Source organism: Olea europaea, unplaced genomic scaffold (genome assembly GCF_002742605.1).
Source record: "Olea europaea var. sylvestris unplaced genomic scaffold, O_europaea_v1 scaffold1982, whole genome shotgun sequence".
Taxonomy (NCBI): domain Eukaryota; kingdom Viridiplantae; phylum Streptophyta; class Magnoliopsida; order Lamiales; family Oleaceae; genus Olea; species Olea europaea.
In genome coordinates this window covers 52,029-77,394 of record NW_019237683.1, presented here as the reverse complement: position 1 = coordinate 77,394, position 25,366 = coordinate 52,029, and the positions used below count along the sequence as shown (strand labels likewise).

General features: G+C 35.3%; 4 protein-coding genes across 4 annotated transcripts; 1 reads left to right on the top strand and 3 right to left on the bottom strand.

Annotated features, from left to right (window-relative positions):
• Positions 1-221: 221 nt before the first annotated feature.
• On the bottom strand, positions 222-6,491 carry LOC111379396 (serrate RNA effector molecule). Its single transcript, XM_023002752.1, has 12 exons — positions 5,943-6,491; positions 5,285-5,409; positions 4,267-4,324; positions 3,985-4,059; positions 3,785-3,859; positions 3,650-3,697; positions 3,422-3,490; positions 2,537-3,325; positions 2,410-2,458; positions 2,091-2,338; positions 1,803-1,982; positions 222-688 (listed from the first exon to the last, which is right to left on the bottom strand). The coding sequence occupies exons 1-12, from the start codon at positions 6,383-6,385 to the stop codon at positions 628-630; spliced, it is 2,220 nt and encodes a 739-aa protein (XP_022858520.1). The 5' UTR covers positions 6,386-6,491; the 3' UTR covers positions 222-627.
• Positions 6,492-9,183: 2,692 nt separating this feature from the next.
• Positions 9,184-14,138, top strand: LOC111379397. Its single transcript, XM_023002754.1, has 4 exons — positions 9,184-9,265; positions 9,351-9,560; positions 12,648-12,975; positions 13,712-14,138. The coding sequence occupies exons 2-4, from the start codon at positions 9,401-9,403 to the stop codon at positions 13,920-13,922; spliced, it is 699 nt and encodes a 232-aa protein (XP_022858522.1). The 5' UTR covers positions 9,184-9,265; positions 9,351-9,400; the 3' UTR covers positions 13,923-14,138.
• A 3,789-nt stretch (positions 14,139-17,927) lies between these two features.
• On the bottom strand, positions 17,928-21,261 carry LOC111379395 (protein ETHYLENE INSENSITIVE 3-like). The gene is made up of 2 exons (XM_023002751.1): positions 21,075-21,261; positions 17,928-20,393 (listed from the first exon to the last, which is right to left on the bottom strand). Exon 2 carries the CDS (start codon positions 20,251-20,253, stop codon positions 18,415-18,417), a length of 1,839 nt encoding a protein of 612 aa, XP_022858519.1. The 5' UTR covers positions 20,254-20,393; positions 21,075-21,261; the 3' UTR covers positions 17,928-18,414.
• A 1,694-nt stretch (positions 21,262-22,955) lies between these two features.
• LOC111379401 (translation initiation factor IF-2-like) lies at positions 22,956-25,021 on the bottom strand. Its single transcript, XM_023002757.1, has 2 exons — positions 24,463-25,021; positions 22,956-23,934 (listed from the first exon to the last, which is right to left on the bottom strand). Exons 1-2 carry the CDS (start codon positions 24,557-24,559, stop codon positions 23,150-23,152), a joined length of 882 nt encoding a protein of 293 aa, XP_022858525.1. The 5' UTR covers positions 24,560-25,021; the 3' UTR covers positions 22,956-23,149.
• Between the last annotated feature and the right edge of the window lie 345 nt (positions 25,022-25,366).

Here is a 25,366-nt window from a genome sequence, read left to right as displayed (position 1 = left end):
GGCTTGTCGACTGGCAACTTTCCAAGACAGCCTGGTCGGTGCATGAGGCTCAATAGATGTATCGGAGGAGTATTTGAGGTCTACAATAGACCATGCTGAGTTAAGCTATTTAAAAACTACTGTGATTTAAACCAGAAGTGAACCACGCACCTCGGATGAATACGAGTAGAACAAACCAGAAAAGAGGATATGCATCGAGAAACAGACTGTTTACAATAAACTACTGCGAGAACCATGTAACATTTCAAATTGTCATTTCAAGATCTCAATAACATTCGTTACATAGTAAATTAAATCCAACTACATCAATGACTTCAACCTTTATGTGATCAATGAAAAACATACAAAAATTTTAAACAAAATGTTCAAAAATTAAATTAACAGCACTCAATTTACTGTTTCTCTTAAAATGCATTGAAAACATTTCTCGTGGTGAGAGAAATTTTTTTCTCGAGAACTCTGAATAGCCACAAACTTCGATCCTAGACATATCGGACAGCATCATTAAAAAGAGAAGCCAATGGGCATCACTGCATCCTCACAGATCATAGAGTGAGCACTATTTGGTTTTAAATCTTCCAGTGAACTGCACGTAACGTACTCCTATTGCTTGTCCTTCATATAAACTTATAAACTCCTATAGTCAATCACCGTCACTTCATCTTCAGGAGCATCCAGGTCATTATAGCTGCAGAAATTGTTAAACCCAGGTTAAAAATTATACTTTGTTAAAATTCGAAGTTCCTAAACCGTTGCCATGAATATATATAGAATTTATGAAACGTCCTCCAATTGGAAGATATCCTTTAGCAGAAGTTTCTAATTTCGATCCTAGTATATCGGTTCAAAACTTCTAGCTGACTGAATCACTACCACACTTGTAGAAAGATATGTTAATAATTCTATTTATGGGTATTCATTGAGAGAGGAAGTGCTTCAATAAACGTTAAGGTGTATCCTACAGTTGGTCATTCCAGCCAAAAAGACTATGAGCATGCTGGAGAACACTTCTTACTGATTGAAAAAAACTTGCCCCATGCATAGACAATTTTGTTTGGCCCCGTTTATGGCTCAGCTGAGAAAACGGTTGATCAAAATATTTGCCATTAAATCCGTCCTCCAGTCATACTTTATTCCACAAAAACATTGCATGCCTAAACTAAATTGAATCCTATCAATACTCTGAGTTGCAACTTGCCCACCAAGAATAAGGTTTGCCCGATAATTAGCTTAGCCATGAATGGTAGGAGATTTTATTAAATCAAGCTTCAGCAATCTTGCGGGTACAAGAGCTGACTGAAGATTGCTCATGGAACTATCATCAAGCCAAAAATCGAAAATAGGGTAATTCTAAAATGCAATCAACAAAGTGTCATCCCCCACTCAGAAACTGATAGGTGAAAGCTCAGGAAAATACAGATCCCAATGCAAATCATTGATAATTTCTATAGTAAATTATTAACAAAAATGTATTATGTGGAAATAAAAAGGGAAGTTGAAGTTACAAAAACTTTATTTTGAGGTCAGGTCAAAGTAAAGTTTATCTCCAATGGAGGAGGGAAATCCAGGCAACGAGTGTTCTAAGAGTAAAATAGTGTGATCTCATTCAACTTGCAGCAAATGTGCAGTAATTACTTATTATGACAAAGGTAGCTGAACTCGAAGTTCTAAGCATAATTAAAATCACACAACTGATTTTCCAATAGGCCCCAATTGTTTTTCTCAAGTTCACTACCTTGCTAAACTACCTACATTGGTGTATCAGTGTCAACTTACAAAAAATATAAGGAAGAACAGCTGACCTTCGCAAGCGTCGAGGATCCTGTCGGAATGATGGAGGTAAAGCAATTATTGGGGCCGGCCCACTGACCTGGGGTCCTGATCTTCCATTTCTACCACCATCAAAAGGGGAAGGACCTCCTTGGTCCCGGAACATTCGCATTGCAACTTCAGGAGGAGCAGGAACAAAAGGTCCCAATGGACTGCAACCCATTACCATATATTTAACCAATAAGAATAGAAAATATAACTTTCAATACAGTCACTAACCATTGCCACTACCAAACTATCAATAAAAGTATTGAACTAACCCTGCACCAGGAACAGGCATCAGTACAGGAGGAGGTATATCTGAATGGAAAGGAGCAACGGGTATGCCTTGTCCACCAAAAGTATCAAACATTGGCTCGTCGGGATTACTTCCAGGTGCACCATCATTATTGGATGGGAGATCCCCTGAATAAGGGTTCTCGAGCCTATCAAATTGTTCACTGCCATTAGCATGATTGTCACGTTCTCTACGGTCTGGACCAGGCCTACGTCTCTGTGGCTTCTCCTTCTACAAAAAGGAAGGCATGCAATTAACACACAGAAATGTATTGCAATAAAAAGAATTCGTTATAAATATACCAGAATAGTTGGTTGCATGATTGGTGATCCTCCAGGTGCATTTTCATCACTGAAATAAACAAAAGTTATGACATTGCCCAAAAAAACACACTTCAGACAATAAATTATATTTTAATGCAGCGCTTACTTCATGTAGTTCTGGAAATACAATTCTTCTCGAACTTTAGATGTCAGTTCCATGACAAGGTCGGTGTGTTTCAACTTCAAATGTTTGTGGACAAACTCAGAAGCATGGAAGAGCTTTGTACAACCTTTTGCTCCACAACCATACTTCCATCCATATTTCTCATCCCTAATTTTGCGGACATGGGGATCCAGAGCTTCAGCAGCAGCTGCATCTATTTTCTCCTTCGCAGTCATTGCTTCCAGAGGATCCAAGGCTTTAAGCCTCTCTTTCCAATGAGAGTCCAGTTTCTTCTCCCACTCACTCCCGTTCCCAGCAGCGTCCAAATTCTTTCCATCCACTCTAACATGCCGAAGACCCTTAGCTTCATTTCTTTCAACCATTCCATAATAATCCACCCCATGAATGCGCCATAGATATGTGAGAAGTGTCTCTAGTAACTCAACTCCCTCAAGACCTTTGACTGCCGTTAAACCCCTAATGATAATGACAGGACCGCTTGAACCACTGTGAGACTTATCTCGGCCTGTTCTATCATTATCTACACGACATAATATATTATCCTCGATTCCTTTTTCTGAATCAAGTTTTTGAACAAGAGCCTGAGCTTGTTCAACGTCAATCTGGATTCGTCTGGGCTCAGAACTGACAGGATGGGCCTTCGGTGCAGCTGACTCGTCAGCACTTCCCCGACCATGCCGTCTTCTTTTGCTGCCCATATCTGCTTCATCCTCAGAATTAGGCTCACTGGACTGTTCTGATTTGTTTGAAGAGGGATTCACAGCAGGACCTCTTTTACAACAAAATCATTCAGATCAATATAACAAACCAAAAATAGATGCCAAGTGCTGAACATGAAAACTCAAAGAATATAAGAGCCCATCTTACAAATCCAATGTCCCACTTTGCAGATCAAGCTGAAAGTCCTTTGCCGACTTCTGGGCTATTTCATTCCTCCTAAAAAAGTCATAGATTAGATCCTCCAATTCAACAAAATATGAAAACAAGAAGTATAACAGATTTAAGCAATGGCCATCCAGCAGGCACTTCACATGGTAGGTACTAGTTGCCTGAGGCCTTAGAGTACACTTCCATCTAATAAAAATCAGAGCACACCTTTCTATGACAGCAAGCAAGTTAGTTGGATGATATTTGTCCTTTAGCCTGAACAGATAAAGCACTCTAATCAGAAAGGTGTTTGGCATAGAAAATGAACAGCCAAAAATATGCTCAACAAAAAAGGAAGTTTACCATTCTTCGTCTTTATGTGCATTAAAATAAGCTCTTTTCTGAGTTGATATATACTCTGACTTGTACTCTTGATACCTGATCACGCGTGACAAATTATTTTATCATGCACAGAAAATGAAATGGGAAACCAATGCAAAACGGTACAAGAGTAAACCCAAGTAAGATAACAACTGTAACTCTTTAAGACTTTTCGGTCTCACCTGCGTTCTGCCTCAGAAGGTAAAATATCATCTTCAAGCTCCTGAATGAACTGCTTATATGACATCATTCCTTCCCTGAAAATGAATCCAGAGTTGTATAAATGGAGATTTGTCCAATAAACCAAGTGAAATTTTCTTTTGGTTATGAGTGAATTTGGCACAAACTATTTAGCAAGCGAGTAACAGTAAATCAACAACAATGCTGCCACCAAGTATTTTCCTTCTGAATGTTCTTCTCTAGGCAGCTATAACTGAATAATATGCAAAGATTAAGCTATGCACCTTTGGGCGCTTGTGGTGTGGAAAGCATCAGCAAAACTGCCACGATTAGAATCCCAATCTGCAGATAAATACAATGCACAAAATGAAGTATGGGATAAGCTCATGACATGCCATGACATTATTAAAGTTGCAAGTACTGAACAATAACAAGATGGCAAACCTCGAGCAATGCCATAATTAAAGATTAGAAAGTTAACCAGTTTCGGTCTCATTTAAAGCGAATAGCAAGAAAACATCAGTGAAGCAAGTGAAACAATGCCTTCTGTCATTAAATGGCACAAATTACATAGATCATATCACGAAAAAGAACAGAAAAAAGGATAAAACCCAAGGAAGACTATTTATTGTTAAAAAGAAAAATGCAATCTCACATCTTGCTCATTTTTATTATTATTATTTTTTTAATTTACCTTTGCCTCTCCGTTATGACCTTACATTATTTGTATAATCTTCCTTCTTTTCACATACTAAAAGGACTGGCTTCTCCAACATAGATTTTACTTTCACATTTTAAAAAGATCCTTTTTTCAGTCTTCAAGCAAAATTCAGATTCAGTGGTTTCTTATGAAGCCACGACAGGCACCACCTAAAATAAGGCACCAACCACCTTTTTCTCAGACAGATAGGCACAATCCTTCTCCACTTCTTTGTTTTGTCCCCCCTTTTTCTCGTCATTTTCTGATTCACTGCCGATCAGAGTAGAATCTACAAAAAACTATCTATATCTCAACACGTTTGAACCATGACCAGAGAAAATAATGGCTTATTAGACAAGAAACCCATATTTATGCTCAATCAAATTGACGAGTGACCTTTGTCTATGATCGATCACATCATACTAAGAACTACAGCAAAAACTGCAGGAAGCAACTCTACCTCCATTTTCTGTTACATCATTTTTGTGCAAGATCATGCGAACCTTGTTTATGCTCAATCAAATTGATGAGTGACCTTTGTCTATGATCGATCACATCATACAAAAAACTACAGCATATTGAAACAAGGTGAGAACAATTACCAGAAGGACCACTTCTATAGCCTCCAGATGACCGACCCATATATCGACCATGGGGCCTTTCATCGGGATAACCAAGTCTACCACCCATCTCACGATCATACCCACCAGGATAATCATATCCGAACCTGCACCATAGAAGTTATGCATCACAGGAGATGGGTAAGAGAATAACGAGCAATCTGCAACATTCAGCGAAAATCTTGAATTGCCTCTTGGAGATCCAAACAGATTGGGATGGCATGTATTAATTTCACAAACAAGACAGAAAAAAAAAATGGAGAACACAAAACTATACTCCACAACCAACAAACAAAGAACCTCAGTTCAATGAAGTCCAAATCTTTGACAATATTAAATCAAGATATCTTGCAGGGTGCATAATCAAATGAGATGCGTTACACTAACACACTGATTAGATTAGCATTGTTGTCCTCAGCCAAGTGACACTATTTGGTGTGAAATGGACGCACGTAATAGCAAAGACGTATATAAACAAACACCGCACGAGTATTCCCCAAGCCCAAGCAATTCAACCATTATGCAGCTTAAAATCGCTAAATTTTGCGTAAGAAAAAATGATTCACGCTATACACTCGGGGTAATAGGACAAGGCAAGTTATCATAGCGAACTTCTAAGCATACGAATCACGAAGCTAACCTTCGGTCCCCAAGTCCATACCCTCCTCTAGGACTGCCCCTCCGTCCATCAGATCCATCATCTCTCCTCGAACGTTTATATGGTAGAAACGGAGGCGACCGTCTCGGAGGTGGAGAGTGTCCACCTCCTCCTCGTCGTTCCCGATAAGGCGGTGGAGGTGGACTCGGGCTCGGCCTCCCCCGCTTGTGATAATCCCTTTCGCGTGGTGGAGGAGGAGGGGGTGACCTATTGCGGTCGTAGTACTCCCGGCGGGGAGGTCGGTCATAATCACTGTCATTACGTCGCTCTCTGGAGCCTCGGTCGCGGTCTCGGCGAGACGGCGGAGGCGGAGCTGGGGGTTGCGGAGAGGAGGAGTCAGGATCGGCGTCGGCGGAGGATTTTTTGTTGTTTCTGTCCCGGCGGCTGTCGACGTTCTCAACTGGAGCACTCAATACTTCCGCCATGGATGATCGCCGAGGTTGGTGGCGGATAGAGAAGACGAAGCCCTAATGCGCAGTCTGTGTGAGAGAGAGTGTGTGTAGGGGTTTCAGTGTGATGCGGGGGGCGTCCTTTGAGAAATTATTATTTTACTAAAAATACCCAACAATCGATTTAATTGTTTCAATGGTCACTGAACTTAGATCCATGTCATTAATTGGTTACTGAAATTTAAAATGTCGAATTTTGGTTATTAAACTTATGTTCATGTATTCAATTGCTCCAAAAGTTTAAAATGTCCAGTTTTAACTACAAAACTTTGAAAAATGTTGTACATTCCCTACTGTAAATTTGATATTTTTCAAAATTCAACATTTATAATAATGAGTAACGTAGAGCATATTCCAAAGTTCAGTGATCAAAATTCGACATTTTAAATTTTATTGAGCAATTTAAGATATAGACCTAAGTTCAATGAGCAATCGAAGACATAAATCTAAGTTCAATAAGCAATCGCAGACATGAACCTAAATTCAATTACCAAAACTCGATATTTTAAATTTCAGTGACCAATCAAAAACATTGACCTAAGTTCAGCGACCATTGAAACAATTAACTCACAAAAATCCCTACAATTAATTAATGGTAATTAGCACAAAACGTCCCTATCTTTCGATATTTTTGTGAAAAACGTCCATATCTTTCGTGTTTTGACGGATTACACCCTCACCTTTACCTTTTTTGCTCAAAAAGTCATTCTATCGACTCCCCATTAAAATGCTCTATTAAATCAAAAGGTAATTAGCACAAAAGGTCCCTACCTTTCAATATTATTGTCCAAAACTCCCAACCTTTTATTTTTTGGCATAATTAGCACAAAATGCCCTTACGTTTCAATTTTATTGTGCAAAACGTCCCTACCTTTCATTTTTTAGCATTTTCACCTCTACCTTTCACCTTTCATTGCGAAAAAGGTCATTCTCATCCATTTTTTTAATAAAATGACGATTTTACCCTCTTATTCAAATAAAACAAAAAGAAAAGATGAATTACCAACTGCAACCATAGCCCTTAAATTTTTAAAAAATTACAAAGAAATCATAAATTCTCAACCACCGCCACTTTCACAACCTATCAAGCTGCCAACTATAAATCAACATAACACCACCTTTTGGCCACCATGCCCACGAGACTCCACCACTGTAAATGTGGTTGTTTTGGACAGACTGGTGACAAATACTATGGAGGAGGATATTGGAAAGAGTGAGGCGAGGCTGGTGGTGGTGGAGTCCAAAAGATGGTGCTATATGGATCTATAAGTGGTGGCTTGGTGGGGTTGTGAAAGTGGCGGTAGTGAAAAATTTAGGATTTATCTATAATGTTTTGAAAGATTTAAGACTATGATTGCAATTAATTATTTATTTTTCTTTTCTTCTTGTTTTATTTGAATAGGAAGGTAAAAACGTCATTTTATTGAAAAATGGATCAAAAGGACCTTTTGCGCAATGAAAGGTGAAAGGTAGGGGTGAAAATGCTAAAAATAAAACGTAGGAACGTTTTACACAATAACATTGAAATGTAGGGACCTTTTGTGCCAATTATGCTAAAAAATGAAAGGTATGGATATTTTGCACAACAACATTAAAATGTAGGGATCTTTTGTGCTAATTACCTTTTGATTTAACGGAGAGTTGACAAAATGACGTTTTGTACAAAAAAAATGTAAAGGTGAGGGTATAATCCACCAAAAAACGAAATATAAGGACGTTTTTCACAAAAACAACGAAATGTAGGAATGTTTTGTACTAATTACCTATTAATTAATTATTACAGAACTACTCTATCTCTTCAACAATGAGGAATTTTAACCATTGCTCGACTATTCAAATTTACAATCAACCTTTGAAAACGAACAATTTGATCATTGTCTTTTTAGTGCATGTTTGGCAAAGCTTAAATTATGATTTCAATTGGTCATACGTATTTTTTTATTCATATATTTAGAAAGATCCAGAACTTATAATCACTTCTGTTTTAATTTAGGTAGTTCAAAACGTGTTCAACATAGTAATATTACACGTAAACTTTTCAAATCACCAGACATACATATTGTCCTATTAATTGGGTGTTAAAATATTGAGGATAAGTGGAATCATGAACCTCGAAAATTTTGACACCTCCAAATTGTAAGGAAGTGTTGAATTGTTGAGAAACGATGAAAATGAGATAATAAATCTGAGCCATTAAATCAGGTGGTCAAATTTTTATTTTATTATTATTATTTTTTATTTTTTTGGTAAAAGGTTTTATTTCTACAATTGTAAATAGTGGAATGGGATAGTAGCAATTCCATAACTTCCAAACACAGCTTATGACAGAGAATCGCTAACGATTCCTAAGGTGATGTCGACGTGGCATTTCCAATTGTTGGCTATTTGACTGGTCTAATGAATAGGGTTATTGAAAGAGTTTTTTCGTAAGTATGCTAATGAGAAAATCAGTTAAAAGAGCGTCAACAAGTATAACTTGAGCTCTCAGATTAACCGTACTTAAAAAGTTGTGATTACAACAATAAAGTTGCCAGTTGTTAGGAGCATGGAGCTCATGAGGTACATTCGGTTCAGTAGATCGCATCTATATCTTGGAACTATGGTAGAATAAGGTGCTATTATGCATTAACGATCAAGTTGCTTGACGAGCATTTTTTCAGTAACATTGACTTTGTTAAGAGTCCCGAGTCTCAGCAATTTCAAGTGGATCCCTCAAGTTCGGGCATTTAGGTGTTTGTGACCCTAATTTTCCCATTTTATCTTTTAAAAAAGTACTCTCCCAATAGAAAGCATAAACTCTTCTACCTTTTCCGTTGTCTCCCGTCCATCTGAAACATTTCCCAATTGCAAAAGATAGTAATTACATTATTTCTAAATTCGTAATTTTCCGAAGCCCACGAAAGCTCTTCAAATTCACTCACGCTGTGGAGTTTTTCTGCAGGTGCCACTACCACTTTCAAGTAATCAAAAGAAAAAATAAGAATTGGAAAAATGGAGAGTGGAAAGTTCAGTATTAGTGCAGAAGATCTATCGACGATCGGAGGAATAGCAACTGTATCATTGCTACACTCATTCATACCGACGCATTGGCTGCCTTTTTCAATTGTTGGCCGGGCGCAAAAATGGACTCTTTCTCGCACTCTCCTTGTCAGTAAGTATGGATATATACGTATTTTTTTTTATATGCAGTTATACTTTATACTTTATACATTCTGCTGACTGTTAATTGAAAAGTTAAGAAAGTGAAAATTGTGATTTTTGTTTGTGGAAGGGAAGATTTTTTTAAGAATTCCTAAGTGATTTGTGAGATCTCGAAGTACGCCGCTAGGTTTTGTGGAGAAAAAGGAAGGGTTATTCATGGGTTGATTGATATGAAGATTTTGTTTTGGTTTTTAGACGCAGGAAAATTGATTGGTTTTCTGGTGACAAGATATACACGAGGACATGCTGTTTATATGGTCTGGATCATGGTGCTAGACAATTATGGTTTTAAAAGTCATTACATCTTGTTTTCTGATTAATTCGGATAAAACAATGCAAACAATTTGAGTTACAGAGATTAGGAGAATGTCGAGTTCAGTCAGGTTGATGAATTGATTGGTTTGCTGGTGACAATATATATACTTGAGCACATGTTTATATGGTCCGGATCAAGATAAAAACAATTATTGTTTAAAAGTCGTTACATCATATTTTCTGATTATTCAGATAAAGCAATTCAAACAATGAGTTACGAAGCTTAGGAGATTGTCGAGTTCAGTCAGGTTGATAAATTGGCAAGTTATGGTGGCAATTTTGGGTATTGAATATGGTTAGATACTGTTTGTGGTTACCTCTAGTTCCTCAGTTCTGTTGCGTTGGAGTGACATGAGGTTCAATGGGAGGAATGATAGTGGCAAGACTTTTCAGAAGGAGGTATCATGTTCTAAGTTAAATTAAATAATCTACTTTGTATTTTCACTTGATACTGATGATGTCTAGTTCCTCACGACCAGTTGGTATTCTGCAATTGTGGCATCTGGTACGCTTGTTTTCTCTATGAAATATGGGAGGGGTACTAAGCATGGATTAAGCTATCGGATGAAGGTATAAAATAACCCAAATAAGGACATAAATTGTAAAAGCTATTTTAAAAACTTCGGAAATTAATGGAGTCGAAAAAAGTTAGATTTGCGTATGATTTTTCTTGACTTGATTAAAACGTATGATATGATGGCAAGTGAAGAGCTATGGTGGATTATGGCGAAGTAGGTAATTTCTATTATATATATATATATATATATATGCTTACTAGATATTCAAAATGAGGCACTTTATTGTATATTTTCTGACATATTTGTAGATGACTCAAAGAAAGGGCTAAATGGTAAGGTAGAACTTTGGAGGACTTTGAAATCTTCAGTTTTCGGTTAAGAATATCCAAGAGTGTTTCGAAGAACTTTTGCAAAGCTCGAAAGAAATTCTTGGAGGGCAAAAGCTCTTTTTGTTATAATAATGGGTGTTTGGTTAAAGTCCAAAAGTGCTTATTGACTAAGAAAATAACTTCTTTAAAATGTTATAGAGAAGTACCAAACTCAAGCTTCTTCAAAAAACAAAACCTCAACATCCAGCTTATATGAGAAATTGAAATCTCTATATAATGAAACTTGTCAATTAACGAAATTATCCTTTTAAATTATTGAAAACCAAATATATCCAAATAATCTTACGCATTATAACTTCACTTTATTGTGTGAAATCATATCAGCAAGAAGCCAATTGCATTGCTATTTAAATTTAAGAGAGATTCTAGAATAATAGGATTAGGGCATACTATTTTTCCCCCTTAAATATCCTATATGCAAATAACCGATGACACGAAATAAAAATTTTAAGATACAACGATATATTTTAAGTTTACGTTGAACAATAACAAATAATATTAGAAGAAGAGTTAACTTTTGCTATCATGTATAGTACTATGCAATATTGCATAAGGAATGCATTTTAGTGCATTACATTGAATTGAATTGAGTTGGACGTGATTGTGTAAGGAAGAAGAAGACAAAAATTATTAACATGCACAAAAATTTGGGAAATTTTGGTCTTTCACTTCACCCTTCATTATTATTTCAAGTCACCTTTCTTCTTTTTCAATTTCTTTTATTTCTCATATTCCAATGGTAAGCTCTTGATCTTACTTCAATACCTCGATTTCTTCTCATTTTCTTGCCAATTTCATCAATTTAACACTAGTTTAGATATTTCATCTTACAATCATAAAAATGTACAAAAATCAATTGTGATCGACTAAAAAACACTCAAACTATTAACAAAATAACTTACTTAGAGGTCATGATACGTGTAAGAATTGCACTTATTAGTAGCCATAAAATTCGTAAATCCTAAATTTAGTATGGGCAGTGTTCTAAAAAGCGAGGAGGCCAAGTTTTAAACTTTACGAGCTTAGGCGTAAAAAATGTTTTCTATTTTTAGTATTATATTATTTTTTAATTACTTTCAAAATTGTTTAACTTTTTAAAATAATACATATCAAACATCTAAAATTATAAAATGCTATCTTTATTTAGTAATTCCTACAATTAGTCAATTATACAATTTTCAAATTTTCCAAATAAACAAGTTACACTATTTTTCATAATTTCAATTTTTACTAGACAAATCTTACTTAGCCCCCGTTTAATTCTCATTTTTATAAGAATGAAAATGAAAAATATAGTCGTTACGGGACCCACACAAGAGAAAAGAAGTCAAATATGAAGGCTTGATGTGATAGATAACGGTTATATTTTTCATCTTTTTGGCCAAAGAATGAGAAACAAATGGATTCTTAATAAATTTATAAGAACTTCATATATGCTTTTTGTTTCCAATAAAATGATAAATCTCAAAATCATAATTACATAATGTAGATAGCATTGTAGCTTAAGTCTTATTTAACTCTTTATCGAATAAAGTCATTTTTTACAAAAGTGCAGATAAAGTCATTTAAAAATTTGAAACTAAAATTAAATAAAATGTTTTTTGAAAAAAAAAAAGATAAAAAAAAAATATAAAGTGTGCTTATTCCCCATTAAAGTTGACCGCTTAATTTCGAGAATACTACTAAGCCGTGGCATTTCACCTAGCTTTAGGAAACTGAGTACCAGTCATACGTCAATGGCGCTAATATGGGTTATATGACTTTGTTACTCGCATAAACAGTCTTGATCATTTCTAATTGATTATCTGCATGCAGCTGCATGTGGAGCAGTGTTGCATGTATTGTCTACTTCATTGCTTGGCATAACAGCAATTACCATATCAAACACAATTGCGGGGGAGGAAACTGTGCATAAACTTGCATCTTTGTTGCTCATAGTTCTTGGAGGCAGTTACATCATTTTGTTTCTGTCTGGAAAGGGTGGTCATAGCCATTCTCACAACCAACCTATGGAAAAAATGGCAGTTGCTGGTCTTGTTCTTGTACCTGCATTGTCTCCTTGCGCAACTACTCTTCCTGTATTTCTTGCTGTTGGAAACTCATCCTCTATGATGGTGCTTGCTATCATAGTTCTGTTATTCAGGTACGGTTTCTATGTTTAATATCAAATGTTTGCTTTATTATGTTTCATCCTTCAATTTCTTAATAGTTACATGTGGGCAACAGTATTAATTAAAAAAATGATCGAGATTTTATTGGTTAGATTTTGCTATGATAATATGAGAAACATTTAGGAATTGCTGCATTTTTTTGTTCTTTTGACTGAAAACAGTCACTGCTGTCCGTTTTGCAAATCATAATGTGTTATGTGCATGGTTGGCTGGGCTTAAAAGATTTACTTACAAGTTTACTTATAAATCTTAAAATAAATTATTTTGTTATTGGTCGTGTAATCCCATATTTACTTTCAAATAAGGAATTTATTTTTTTTAATTTTTTAAATACCTGCATCATAAAAACTCTGAAATCAATGGAAATTATTTGCTTCCCCTTCTAGTTTCAAACCCACAAGCCAGATCTTTCAATTTTGGAGCTTAGGATTTTAAGAAGCTTTCTGAATGCGGAGATGGTTCTCTATGTATTGCTCTTGATTGAAGTATGGTTTTGCGCTTCTTAAGTTAATGATTGCCACATCTGAGTTGTCTGCTTTTTATGGTTCATCAACTCCTTCTCTTACCATCTAAACAGCTATTAACTTCTGTAATGGTTTTAAACACACTCCTATTTCCCACTAATTAATGTCGATACATACTAAAAATCTCCTGAGGTGATAAAATATGCACCAAGCATGACATATGATTATGCTTTTGGACTTGCAGCACGATAGCTGTAATGATGTCGCTGGTGGCTCTCTCATTCTATGGTGCAAGCCAGATCAAGTTCCACTGGGTCGAACGCTATGACAAGCTTCTCGTAGGTTCTGTTCTATGCTTAGTTGGAATCTTAACTCTCATTTTCCATGATCATGACCATGAAGGAGATGTGAGTTTGACTGGAGAGCATTTACATAGGAAACTTATCGTTCTATAGGAATTACTCGATCCTGATGCATGAATGTTACGACTTACTGTACATTTCTCGACCAGTGAAACCATGTAAAGTATTTGTTTTTTTATGACATTATCTGATTTTGTTTGCTGTTGGTGTTGGTGTTGGTGTTGGTGTTGTGTTAAAAGAGTAGTGGATAATACTTGTGTCATTTGGTTCCTTTGTTACCACAGTTTATGGCTGTTCCTTTGGATTTTATGACTGTTTATGTTGGAACTCTTGTATTTTCATTCTGTAATATGTCAATTCTCACTTACTGAAAAGATAAATATGTATAATAAAATCGAAGAAAATTGAAAAAATAAAAATGAAAAAGAAAGTAGTTGTGGTACAGAAAGAAGATCTTCTTGAAAAGTTGACGAATGTCAGAAGAAATAATTTTGAGTGTTCGTTTTGGGAGAATATTGGGCCAATTTTAAGTGGAAACGCTCCAGTAAGCCAAACTTAGAGCCTCGCCCTGATGTTCGGCCTTTTTCGGTCAAATTACGTGATTTAGAGCTTCGAAATGTGTTTTTGTGTTTTTGGGTAATTTTATTTTATTTAATAAATTTAAATTTGAATTTTGTTTATTGTGGATTAATTCTGAATATTAGATATTCTAACTTTTGTCATTATCTTTAATTTTCGTCATTAACTAGTGTTGGTTATTATTTAGAATTTAATCGTTATTCAAATTTTGATTATTATTTTAATCCCTATTTAATATGGATTAAAATTTAGATTAATAATTAATTTTAATCACGTATTTCATGGGTCTCTCAACTTTTTAATTACATATTTCATTAACGTTTATTAAAATCTACTAAAAATCTTATTTTAATCTTTCCAAAAAGCGGTTAAACATGAGTGGTAAGTCTTAATAAGTAATAACAATTAGTTTAATTTAATTATAATAAAAAGTATTCACTCTTTCACGACATCTACAAGCGAAATTTTGAATTTTCACTTGGGATTAATTATTTTTGCTATGTCAAAGAAAAATATGAGAAAAGGCCCGCTTTATGTTGAGCGACATGTTTTCTAAAAGTGTCGAACTTTATTTTCGCAAAATAAACTTGAGAAGAAAATTGGTAAATGATATGATATTTAAATGATATATAGTGCTCTCTTTTTAAAGATTCAAGCCCCCTATCCCTTTCGAGTCGAGTAAAAGAAAAAATAGGAAATCTCTACATAAGAAATCTCTTAACTCTTCCATAAGTTGAATTCTACCACAAACAAGCATTTGTATGTATAAAATTTTAATATGCCTCGAGTATAAAATGGAAACACGTTGTACTCAAAATTCTCATGTTAAAGAACATCTAAATTTCTTTGGTATCTCAATTTGAATTCAAACATAAATTACTTTAATAAAAAGAAATTTAAATCTTGATATAATTCGAAAAAATCTTGTTATACTAAAATTTTGAATTCATGAATCTTCTTTATCACTTATGTTCGTTCTATTCGATTATCTGTTCAACGACGTGGACACTATGAATCACTTGAAAAAAGATGCACAGGCAGCCAGATCATTGAGATTAGAATGATTCATATTATAAGTTGGCAGAGTAGTCAGAAACTTGAAAATGCTAATTAATTATAATTAGACACTTAGCATTTCACTAAGGATTGTCTTCTCATCTTCAGACATCATTTGTCTGAAGGCTATGTATCTTTCAATTTTCTAATTAAAAAAAATGAATTATGTAAAAATATTTAATGGGATTTTGTACTTTTTATGTATTGGATATGGTGTGGAATGCAGAATGTGTCTTGGTGCATGCATGTATAGGTGCTTACAAGAAACTCCCCATGTTCTTTTGTCTCAAATGTTGCTTCATATGTTGGGATGTGCCACCTTGGAGTTGTGGCCAAATCAAAAGCCCCCACCCCACTTTGGGTTACGAAGCACGTAGACATGTTCAAAAAATCTAATTTATCATAGAGATGTAAAAATGAATCGAGTTAGTCTAGATATAACCCTCAAAAGCTCGACCCATGCCATGGTATTGGGTGTGTCCTTGAGTGGGGTTGTACCTTGCCGTACTAAGCTTTTAACAAGCGTATAAATATCTAGTTAATTGAAAAGGATGGTTCATTGAAACGTTTGAACGAGTTAAGTGTCTATCTGGCAAGATTTTTGAAAAGCAAAATATTGTTTTCATACTAAGAAGCTGCTTTTGGATCTATTTGAATAAATTTTTTGAAGTATTTTATCTTATTAAAAGAGTTTTTAGAAAAATTAACTCATGATAGCTTCCTCAAAAGCTCTTAATACGATGATAAGAAGTAGAAGCAGACCACCCTCCCAAATGCGCCCTAAGTTCATCTTAGAGTTGAGCATCATGTCGATCTAAACAAATTATTTGGTTATTCTAATTCTTTTTATATTTCTTCATTTCACTATATTTTTGAATTTTTTGATTGAAGGTCTCCTTTTAAATTTATTGAGCTTTATTTAAACATAAAAATAAAACTTCTAAATTTTTAAACAGACTTTTAAAATATAAACATTAAAATTTTAAAAGTTTCCATACTTATTGCTTTTAAGTCATAATTTCGTATTAATTTTTTCATTTTCAACATGTCTTTCCTCGTTTGGTGGATGATCTTAAAACAATATAATTAGTATCCTTCAGGGTCAACTTCCACCATTATAAATTATTATTAAATGGAAAAGAAGTTAATTGATAATGCACTGTTGGAACAAGGGCAACAACGGAGGAGGAGGATAAATATTTTCTTTTTATCCTATTCAGTACTAATCGAAAGATAAAAAAACACTGAAATAAGATTAATTGAATGGATCGAACTTCGATCCTATGCATATTCCTTGTCAACGATACGTGAAATATCCTCCATTATGTTGACGCATTATTTCGGTCGAAGTCCATTAAACCTCTTTCAACATTTGCTTTATTTCACATCACAAACCTAAAAGAACTTCAAAAGCAATGGGAGAAAACCTTAAAAAGAAAAAAAAAAGGCTCTTTCTCCTGTAAGAAAGCACTACCAAATGAATCATTAATGTGTGGGAAAAATCGGTGGAAAAGCCCAAAAATAGATAAATAAATAAAATAAAAATCAATGAACCAATGATCAACACTTGCTTATTGACAAAACATATGCTAGGTTCATGTTCATGTGCACCCCATTATTATTTGTTATTTTTTTTTTCCTTCAGTTATGATATTTTTAATTGTTCTATGTTGTAAGGGAAGCTGGTTGGAGTTTGCATACTTTATCTGAACCAAAGGATGACGACAACGTTGTCCAATCAGATTACAATTTACACAACTTCACAACCCCTTACTCTCTTAATTTTATAAGAAATTTCGACTCTACTCACGTTTCGTGTCATTAAAATATCGTTCAATGTATCAATTTATAACCATTAACACACAAGTATCCCGACCTTTTTGCAAACATGACAACCTTTGTTGATTGACTGAGAATACAAGTTGCCATGGATCTCGACTTCCAGAAAAATGTGCTACAATGTTGTGATAACTTTATCATTCGACTTAATTTTTGAGTTTATAAACATTTGAAGAGCAAGTTCTACTCAATGTGATTATTACAATCTTATTACAATATATATAAACTAAAGTTTACTTATCTAACTTGTATAACCTACGAATCAAATTCAATTTTTCGGGATCAATGTGAAATTTTCGTAAATAAGTAAAATTGAGAGCCAGATGCTATCATGTTAAACTATCTTGTCGAAATTCAAAGGTAGTAAACAAAGAAAAAAACTTGGCTTATGTTTTTATACTTCATTTTTTAAATGTGATAAGGTCATTGTCCCCACAAGTCAAGCAAAGAAGAGCATACTAAAACATTATAATGAAATCCAATAATCAAAATCTTGTTCATAGTACTGTTCAACCTCGGAAAAAATCTTGTCATGGCTGGCCCATCCGTGCGAGCCGCCGGCTCATTTTAACCACTTCATCAACGGTAAATGCCAGCCACCTAACATCATTAGCAAGACATGAATGGACCTGGAACCAACCAATCACTTTCCTCTTGTACTAATTTACAAAGAGATGTCCACAAAAAGACAATGAAGTAGACAAAGACAACCTACTTAGTCAACAAAATACAGCCAGCGTTCAACATTAACTGTTTACCACAATAGACATATCAAACCTTAATTTGTGGTTGTACAAATCACAAGAAAACTAACCTTATTTATGTAATTTCTACAAGTCTATCCATTTTAGCAGAGCATATGTAAAATGTCTTCAGTGAACCATATCCTTACTTTGCTTGTGACAATGATGCCTGAAATGGCACGTTTGGTACACTGAACTCGACAATACAGTACAATGTACAAGATTCAACTTCTTTTTATCAGACGTACCATGAACATCTACTACTGGATAATTGTAAAAAAAAAATAAAAGATAGATAACTATAGGCGATAAAATTACACCTGAACAGGATAGAACAATTGTGTGAACTCTTCAATCTGGCAATCGTCTTAATACCAAATTGTAACGTCCTGCTTTGGCATGTTATCCTTTGAAAGGCCAGAAAAACCTTCGATATAGTCAACGGATGGTATATTGAATGGGGAACTAAACATCAGTTGGAAATTCTCATTAGGGGTGGAGTTGAAAGGAGAATTTCCAACCTTGCACTGGTCGAATCGATTTTCTGCTGGGCGGAATATAGAATGATTAGTGGGCATGTTCGTTTCTTCAAAAATATTGCCCGGTAAAGCCATTCCCTGACCGTGAAAGAAGCTACCCTGTTGAGACTGAGTGCTCAGCAGCTGAAGAGACTGCATCTTTGTAACTGTAGAGTTCCCAGCATTTGAGTTCTTGTTCCCTTGAATATTGTCGTCATAAAAAGACATAAGTTCATTAATCATTCTTTGCCCGTCATCCGGAAGTCCTGAGAGATCAAGGGGAGGTGGAGTTGGACATACAGGCAAAGCAGCGGACTTGGCCTGGACAAGAGATTGAGGAAAGGTGGCTGGCTTGACTTCAGAAATATTGAAGTTCCCAAACTCAGAAGAATGTCGGTAAGGGCAAGCAAGTTGATGATTGTCCTGGGAAATCCTGTCCGAGAAACCATGGCGGAGATCACTCTGAGGACATTGAAGGAACTCGCAAGTATATATCTTATCATCCATCACGATGTTCCGTTCATTTTCGAGCTTCCTCTTCCTTGAGAAGTCCATGTTGTTAATGAATTCATCCTTCATTGGATGAGATTGCTGTTGAACTGGTAGTCTATCAGCAAACTCCATCCCGATATTCAACAAATCGAGGGGGTTGGGTTTTTGCTCATGTACGTCAAAGGGAGACTCATCATCCACCTCTTCAACATCGTACTCACTGTTATCATTCATGGTAAAAGTTCCACTCCCACCGGACAAAGACAAAGGTGGACATCGATTGGGGTATAGTTCTCGAGCCAAAGTTTCCTCCTGGTTAATGATGGCAAGCCAAGTCGCGCTCTCCTTGGCTGTCATTTTGTCCTGCAAACACTTTGACTGCCTTACAAGTTTACGGATCTTGGCAATATCAGGAGAGATGTGCTTGATCACGGCCGTTAAAACACCCACTTTCCATGCCTTCTTCAAATCATGCGGCTTCTTGTACGGTGGAGGGCCTTGATCCTTCTGCAAACCCAACTGATGCCACCATTCCTCCTTCCCCGTGGGCCACCATGGAGGTGGAACACCTTTCTCTAATGGGAACCGCCTCTGAGGGGGATCACAGTGCTGCATAAGAGCGGACAAAAGTGATCCAAGGGTTGTATCCTGGAGTTCCTGCAGCGTGTGAGGGGTTGGACCAACGGGATTTGACCCCTCATTCTTCCCCGGGATTGCATTCTCTGTTTGGTATTTTGCTATGGCAGCCGGTCCATTACGATCAAATCGGACCTTATCCTTCCACCACTCCCGAAGATTGTCAGATGCCCCACTCACCGGCTTGCCCTTCTCAGGGATAATTCCATAAACAAAACCTTGAGCTTTGCAAACTTCCATCATCTTCAACATGTATTTCAAGATCCCATCTTGTGCCCTCGACATTTTTTTCCTCCTGGCTTGCTCTTGAGACTGCCGCTGCTTCACAGCATCAACACCTTCCTTACCTTTATTCATTTCTTTCAGTCTTTTGAGTCGCATCTTATCTCTCCACACCCTCCTCTCAAGTTCATCCACATCCATCTCCTCGTCAGTATAATCATCCTCTACAACTGGCTCTTGCTCGACCGGTTGTGGGCCGCACACATCAGCTTCCTTGAGAGGAGCAGACGAGAAGAAATCAAGATCACCACAGAACCCCATTTCATCAAAAATCATCATTGTCTCAGATGTGCACGTATTACAAAACTCTGTTCAACACACGAACTTCAAAGCCTTGAAATGTGCAGTCTGTCTTCGCCAAAACACGAGATTTAGCAACAGATGAATTGGGAATCACTTATATACCATGCTGTTCCCACCTGCAAACATGGATACAAGGGAAATATAGAGAATCTCAACGAGGATTTTTCCCTAAAAATCTGAGAATCTTTGCATACATACAGTCAACCATTCGGAGGGGGAAAAAAGCAGCTAAAAAGTTCATTTTAAGCATATAAAAAGGTTGACATGAGAAAAGGAATCAGATCTGAGCAGATTACAATAAAAATCAAACAAGAGTAAAAGGAAATCTTAAACTTTGATTTCCCGCAAAATTGGCAATAGAAGTTTCAAATTTCCCGGGAAGATTAGTGTAAATTAATGTAATTTTCACAGATCCATATTCATGTTTTGTTTTTACGAGATCAATAAATGTTTTAATGCATCCATTTTCTGTTCTTGAAAACAAGAATTAATAAGCAGTTAGAATTTAAAGAAGCAGAAATAATTAAACCTGGAGAAAAAAAAAGTTGATTTCTTTATTTTTTTAAAAAATCAACAAAATTAACAAGAAAAAACTCAAACCACAACACCCATAAATCCCCCACCCCACCCACAAAAATATACATAAACACATATATGAACAAAAGATCATCCAAACTTATCAAGAAAAACCAACCAAAAAACCCAACTTAATCAAGAAAAAAAACGCAAAACACAAGAAAATATGCAGAAAAAGTAACCAGGATTAAAAAGAATTGAGGAAATTGGCTTGGTTTCACCTTAGAGTATTCTTGAGAAGCTTGTTTCAACTCTCTTCTTCTCGTGCAGAATAATTGACCCTTCAGAGTACAAAACAGATGGAAGGAGAGGGATTTATAAGTATATATTTCTTCGATTATTTAATTAATTAACGTAAGATATAATATGAACAGTATTAATGGGTTAGTGTACGGAAGATGAAAAGTATTGGCACTTGATAAAGCAAAGCCAAATGGAAAAATAATTAATTATAGCCACATTTAAGTGAGTTTGAGTGAATGTGGAAACGTTCAGTTAATCCAACATGTAGACGAAATCTTAGATGCATTCAAGATTACGTGTCTGATTGGTGTGGAGTGCGTGGATCGTGTAAGTAGGGTTGAATATGGATCGAGGTTCGACTCAACATGATCATCAAAATTGATTGAAATTTCAACTCGAAATCACCTTGACATTTGTTAAAAATTGACGAGTCGGGTCAATTTGATCGATTTCAAAAGTAAAATATCCTCGGAATTTTACCAAGGGTGATTAGTTTCTTATTTGGAATAAATTCTTGAGCAACTCTTTCAACGGCATGAGAAAAAAATTATTGTTTTTATTGCACAAATATAATTATAAGTAATTCACAAATGTAAATTATACTTAACTTTATCATTCACTTTTTTTTTGTCCCTTTTGAAGCATTAGTAATTCAATTCCATTGTATATAGACCCTTTTTTTGGTTTACTCCCTCTCTCTCTCTTTTTCAAAAGTGCGATTTGCATTATCTCGTGTAGATTAAAGTAAGTAATGAAAATGACATTGCACATTTGTAGCACGTGATTAAATAAAGACAAATTAAAAGATGACTTTTCTTGAAAAATATTTGATTACTAGCTAATATTCTAAATTTATTTACCTTAGTCTTGATCTGCGATTCATTAAGCTTATGCTTAGTACGCGCTTAAAATAAATAAATATATATAAGGATTAGCACACAATATTGGATAGGTTTGGACAATACAACAAATAAATATATTTTTTTTTCTGTATTTACTGTATTGTACTGGTTAATACACCTTACCTAACGTATAATAGATAATTATAGGAATCTAAAACAAATAACACTAGAGTTGGTCATAACAATTTCTATCAACGTGTTTTCGTAAATTTAGTAGAACAAATTTTTTGCTTGTAATTCTTAAAATTTGACAATCGATTGGACTATGATGCTCAAATTAGAGACGTTTGCAAATAATTTGACAAAGTATTTGCTTGTAAATAAAATCCGTTCAATTGAAATTCACAACAATCTTATGTATCTTACATTTATAGGTTCTTGTTAGGCCAATCATTATGTTCGATTACAGTGATTTATATCTTACATGTGGACTTTCCTTCTTTCAAGGAGAGCTCCGAAACAAGATCACGAAATGGCAATGTCGTGCAAGTACACCTTCCATGGAGCATTGTGCAACCTTAACAAAATTAAAACTTTACTTTTGTCCCATTTTGTTGACTCTAGTGTTGGCTCTAATGTGACCTGGCTCTATTTGGGTGACTACTTGGTGGTGATCAAAACACAACTCCATGGTCGAGGCTCTCCTTGTCATTATTTCGCTACTATGGTTGACTTGTCGAAAGTTAAAGTAATCGTTCACTACAGGTGATAAGTTGACTTTCTATGTCCTTGTTTGGTGGAGATTAAAATTAGACTTTTAATAAATTAAGATAAAATTTGATGAATTGTGTTGTTGAAAAATTGTGGATCTTATAAAATATGTGATTAAATTTAATTATTGAGTTTAACTTAGATTAAAATTTAGAGTTTAATCCCTATCAAACATGGATTATATCACATGAAAAAAATAATAATAAAAAACTTAAAGTCTTATTCTCGCCGAGTTTGGCTAGGCCTAGAAATCCTTTTATCAGAATCGATAGAATCATTGTTCACTGTACAGAAAGACGCAAAACATATTTTGCTTATAATACGTGAGAAGCACTTCTAATTCTGTTGATTCCCTTCAATCAGTTAGAGATACATTATTATTATTTATTATTATTATTTTTTGGAATTGTTACATTAATTATTTACAAAATGAACAATCCTCAATTTTCAGCTTTCTTGAAATACCAAACCAGATTACTAACATAAAGACCAATAAGAATGGCCAACAGAACAGACAGAACTATGTTCATCTTTTGCCTTGCCGATTTCTTTTGGCTGGCTTGTTCTACATTCTTCTCTGGAGCATCGAATGGCTTCTCTGTGGGCTGCTGAGGCTTTCGGGTTTTTAAGGGTTGCAGTTTGCTGTCTTCTTTTTCTTCTGGACTAATCAGTTTTGGCATAGTCACGTCTGGAGCAGCGAATGGCTTCTTTGTGGGCTTCTGAGGCTTTCGGGTTTCTAAGGGTTGACTAATCAGTTTTGGCATATTCACGTCTGGAGCAGCGAATGGCTTCTTTGTGGGCTTCTGAGGCTTTCGGGTTTCTAAGGGTTGACTAATCAGTTTTGGCATATTCACGTCTGGAGCAGCGAATGGCTTCTTTGTGGGCTTCTGAGGCTTTCGGGTTTCTAAGGGTTGACTAATCAGTTTTGGCATATTCACGTCTGGAGCAGCGAATGGCTTCTTTGTGGGCTTCTGAGGCTTTCGGGTTTCTAAGGGTTGCAGTTTGCCTTCTTCTTTCGCTGCTGGACTAATCAGTTTTGGCATAGTCACAAACAGCTTGCTGTTGTCAAATCTTGCACTGATTTTTTGGGTGTCACAATTTGGCGAAACCGGAAAATCCTTATCAAAACCAATCCACCTTTTATCCTCAAGTTGCCTTGCTCCACTGATCTTCAGGATTCTTGATTCACTAGTTAATTCAGCTTTCAACAGCTCTTTCTTAAACCCTGTAGGATACGAAACGATATACTTTCGGCATTCCTTAACTTCATTTATGCAGTAAAATGGATCATACCGTACCCATAATTTGTTATGCAATCATGATCAATTGATGGTAATGACTAATAGATTAGCAAGATCAGTTTTCAAAGGTGAAAATACGTAAAGAACAAAGAAAGAGTAGCCCATGTCATATCCACCCTGTTTGGCTCCCATTTTTTAAAATTCATTTTTCTTTAAACTCATTTCAACCACACATTTCATCCACAATTTTTTAACAATACATTTCATCAACTTAACAATACATTTCATCAACTTTTTATCAAAATCTACTTAAAATATGATTTTTTGCCAGGGGCGGAGATAGAAGAAAAGATTTGTGGGGGCTAAAAAAAAAAATTTAATTGTAGGGACAAAAATTGAAAATTACAAGAATTTTTTGAAAAATTCAAGGAAAATTTTGAAATTCTAAATTTAGTGTGGATCATATCTAGCAAAAAGATGCAATTTAGAAATCAAAAGTTTGCGGGACACACCGGGAAGATTTAAAACGAGAATATCACGATCTTTCTCCTGTATCAATTCACTTGCTGGTTGAACATAACTCATTTGATAATTTGCTGCTCCTTCCATCTTGAATGACAGAGTCCCTGTTTTGAATTAGAAAAATAACTTTTGGATTCCACGACAAAGGAATAGAGACGGCTTCAAGGCGGGTTATACCAAATATGGTGTACAGATGGGTTCAGGCGAATCGCTTTCCAGGATGTATGGGTTTTACAGAATATGGCGTACAAAGGTGAGTTCTCTGGAACATTTAAACAAACACATTGTGTGTGTCTTGAGTTTTCCTGTTCATCGTACATTAGTTCTTTAGATTTCTTCTAAGTTAGGTATTCATTTTCTTGGGCTGGTTCATTTTCGGATATTGCGAGAAGATCTCTAATCTGTTTTCTTGGAGAAGAAGATTTTGGGTTATTCTTGCATGTAAAAAAGAAGAAAAGGATTTCTTATTTCTATTGCCCTCTTTGAAATATTTGCAAAGCAAACTTTTTTGCACGTGTTTTTCAGTTTTCGGCAAAGAGTTTTATGGCCCGTTTGATACACCTATTTAGAGTTGGGCAAATCTCCCGAATCGAACCGAACTGAATCGAATCCGACGATTCTTGTCAAATTAAATACCCGAACGGATATCTGAATTGAGAACCGACGGGTACGGTTCGGTTCTCGATTCTAGACCAAGAACCGAAAAACTGAATCTTTCTTATTTTTTTTTATATTTAGTAAATCAAATTATTTTAATTTTTTCTTAACAAATTAACAATTTCTAAATTTAAATTTTTGGCCCAATAATTTGTTTCATTTCTAATTTTTTTAATTTTTGGTCCAATTACCCATTTTATTGTTTCATTTCTTAGCTCAACAAGATTTAATCCACTA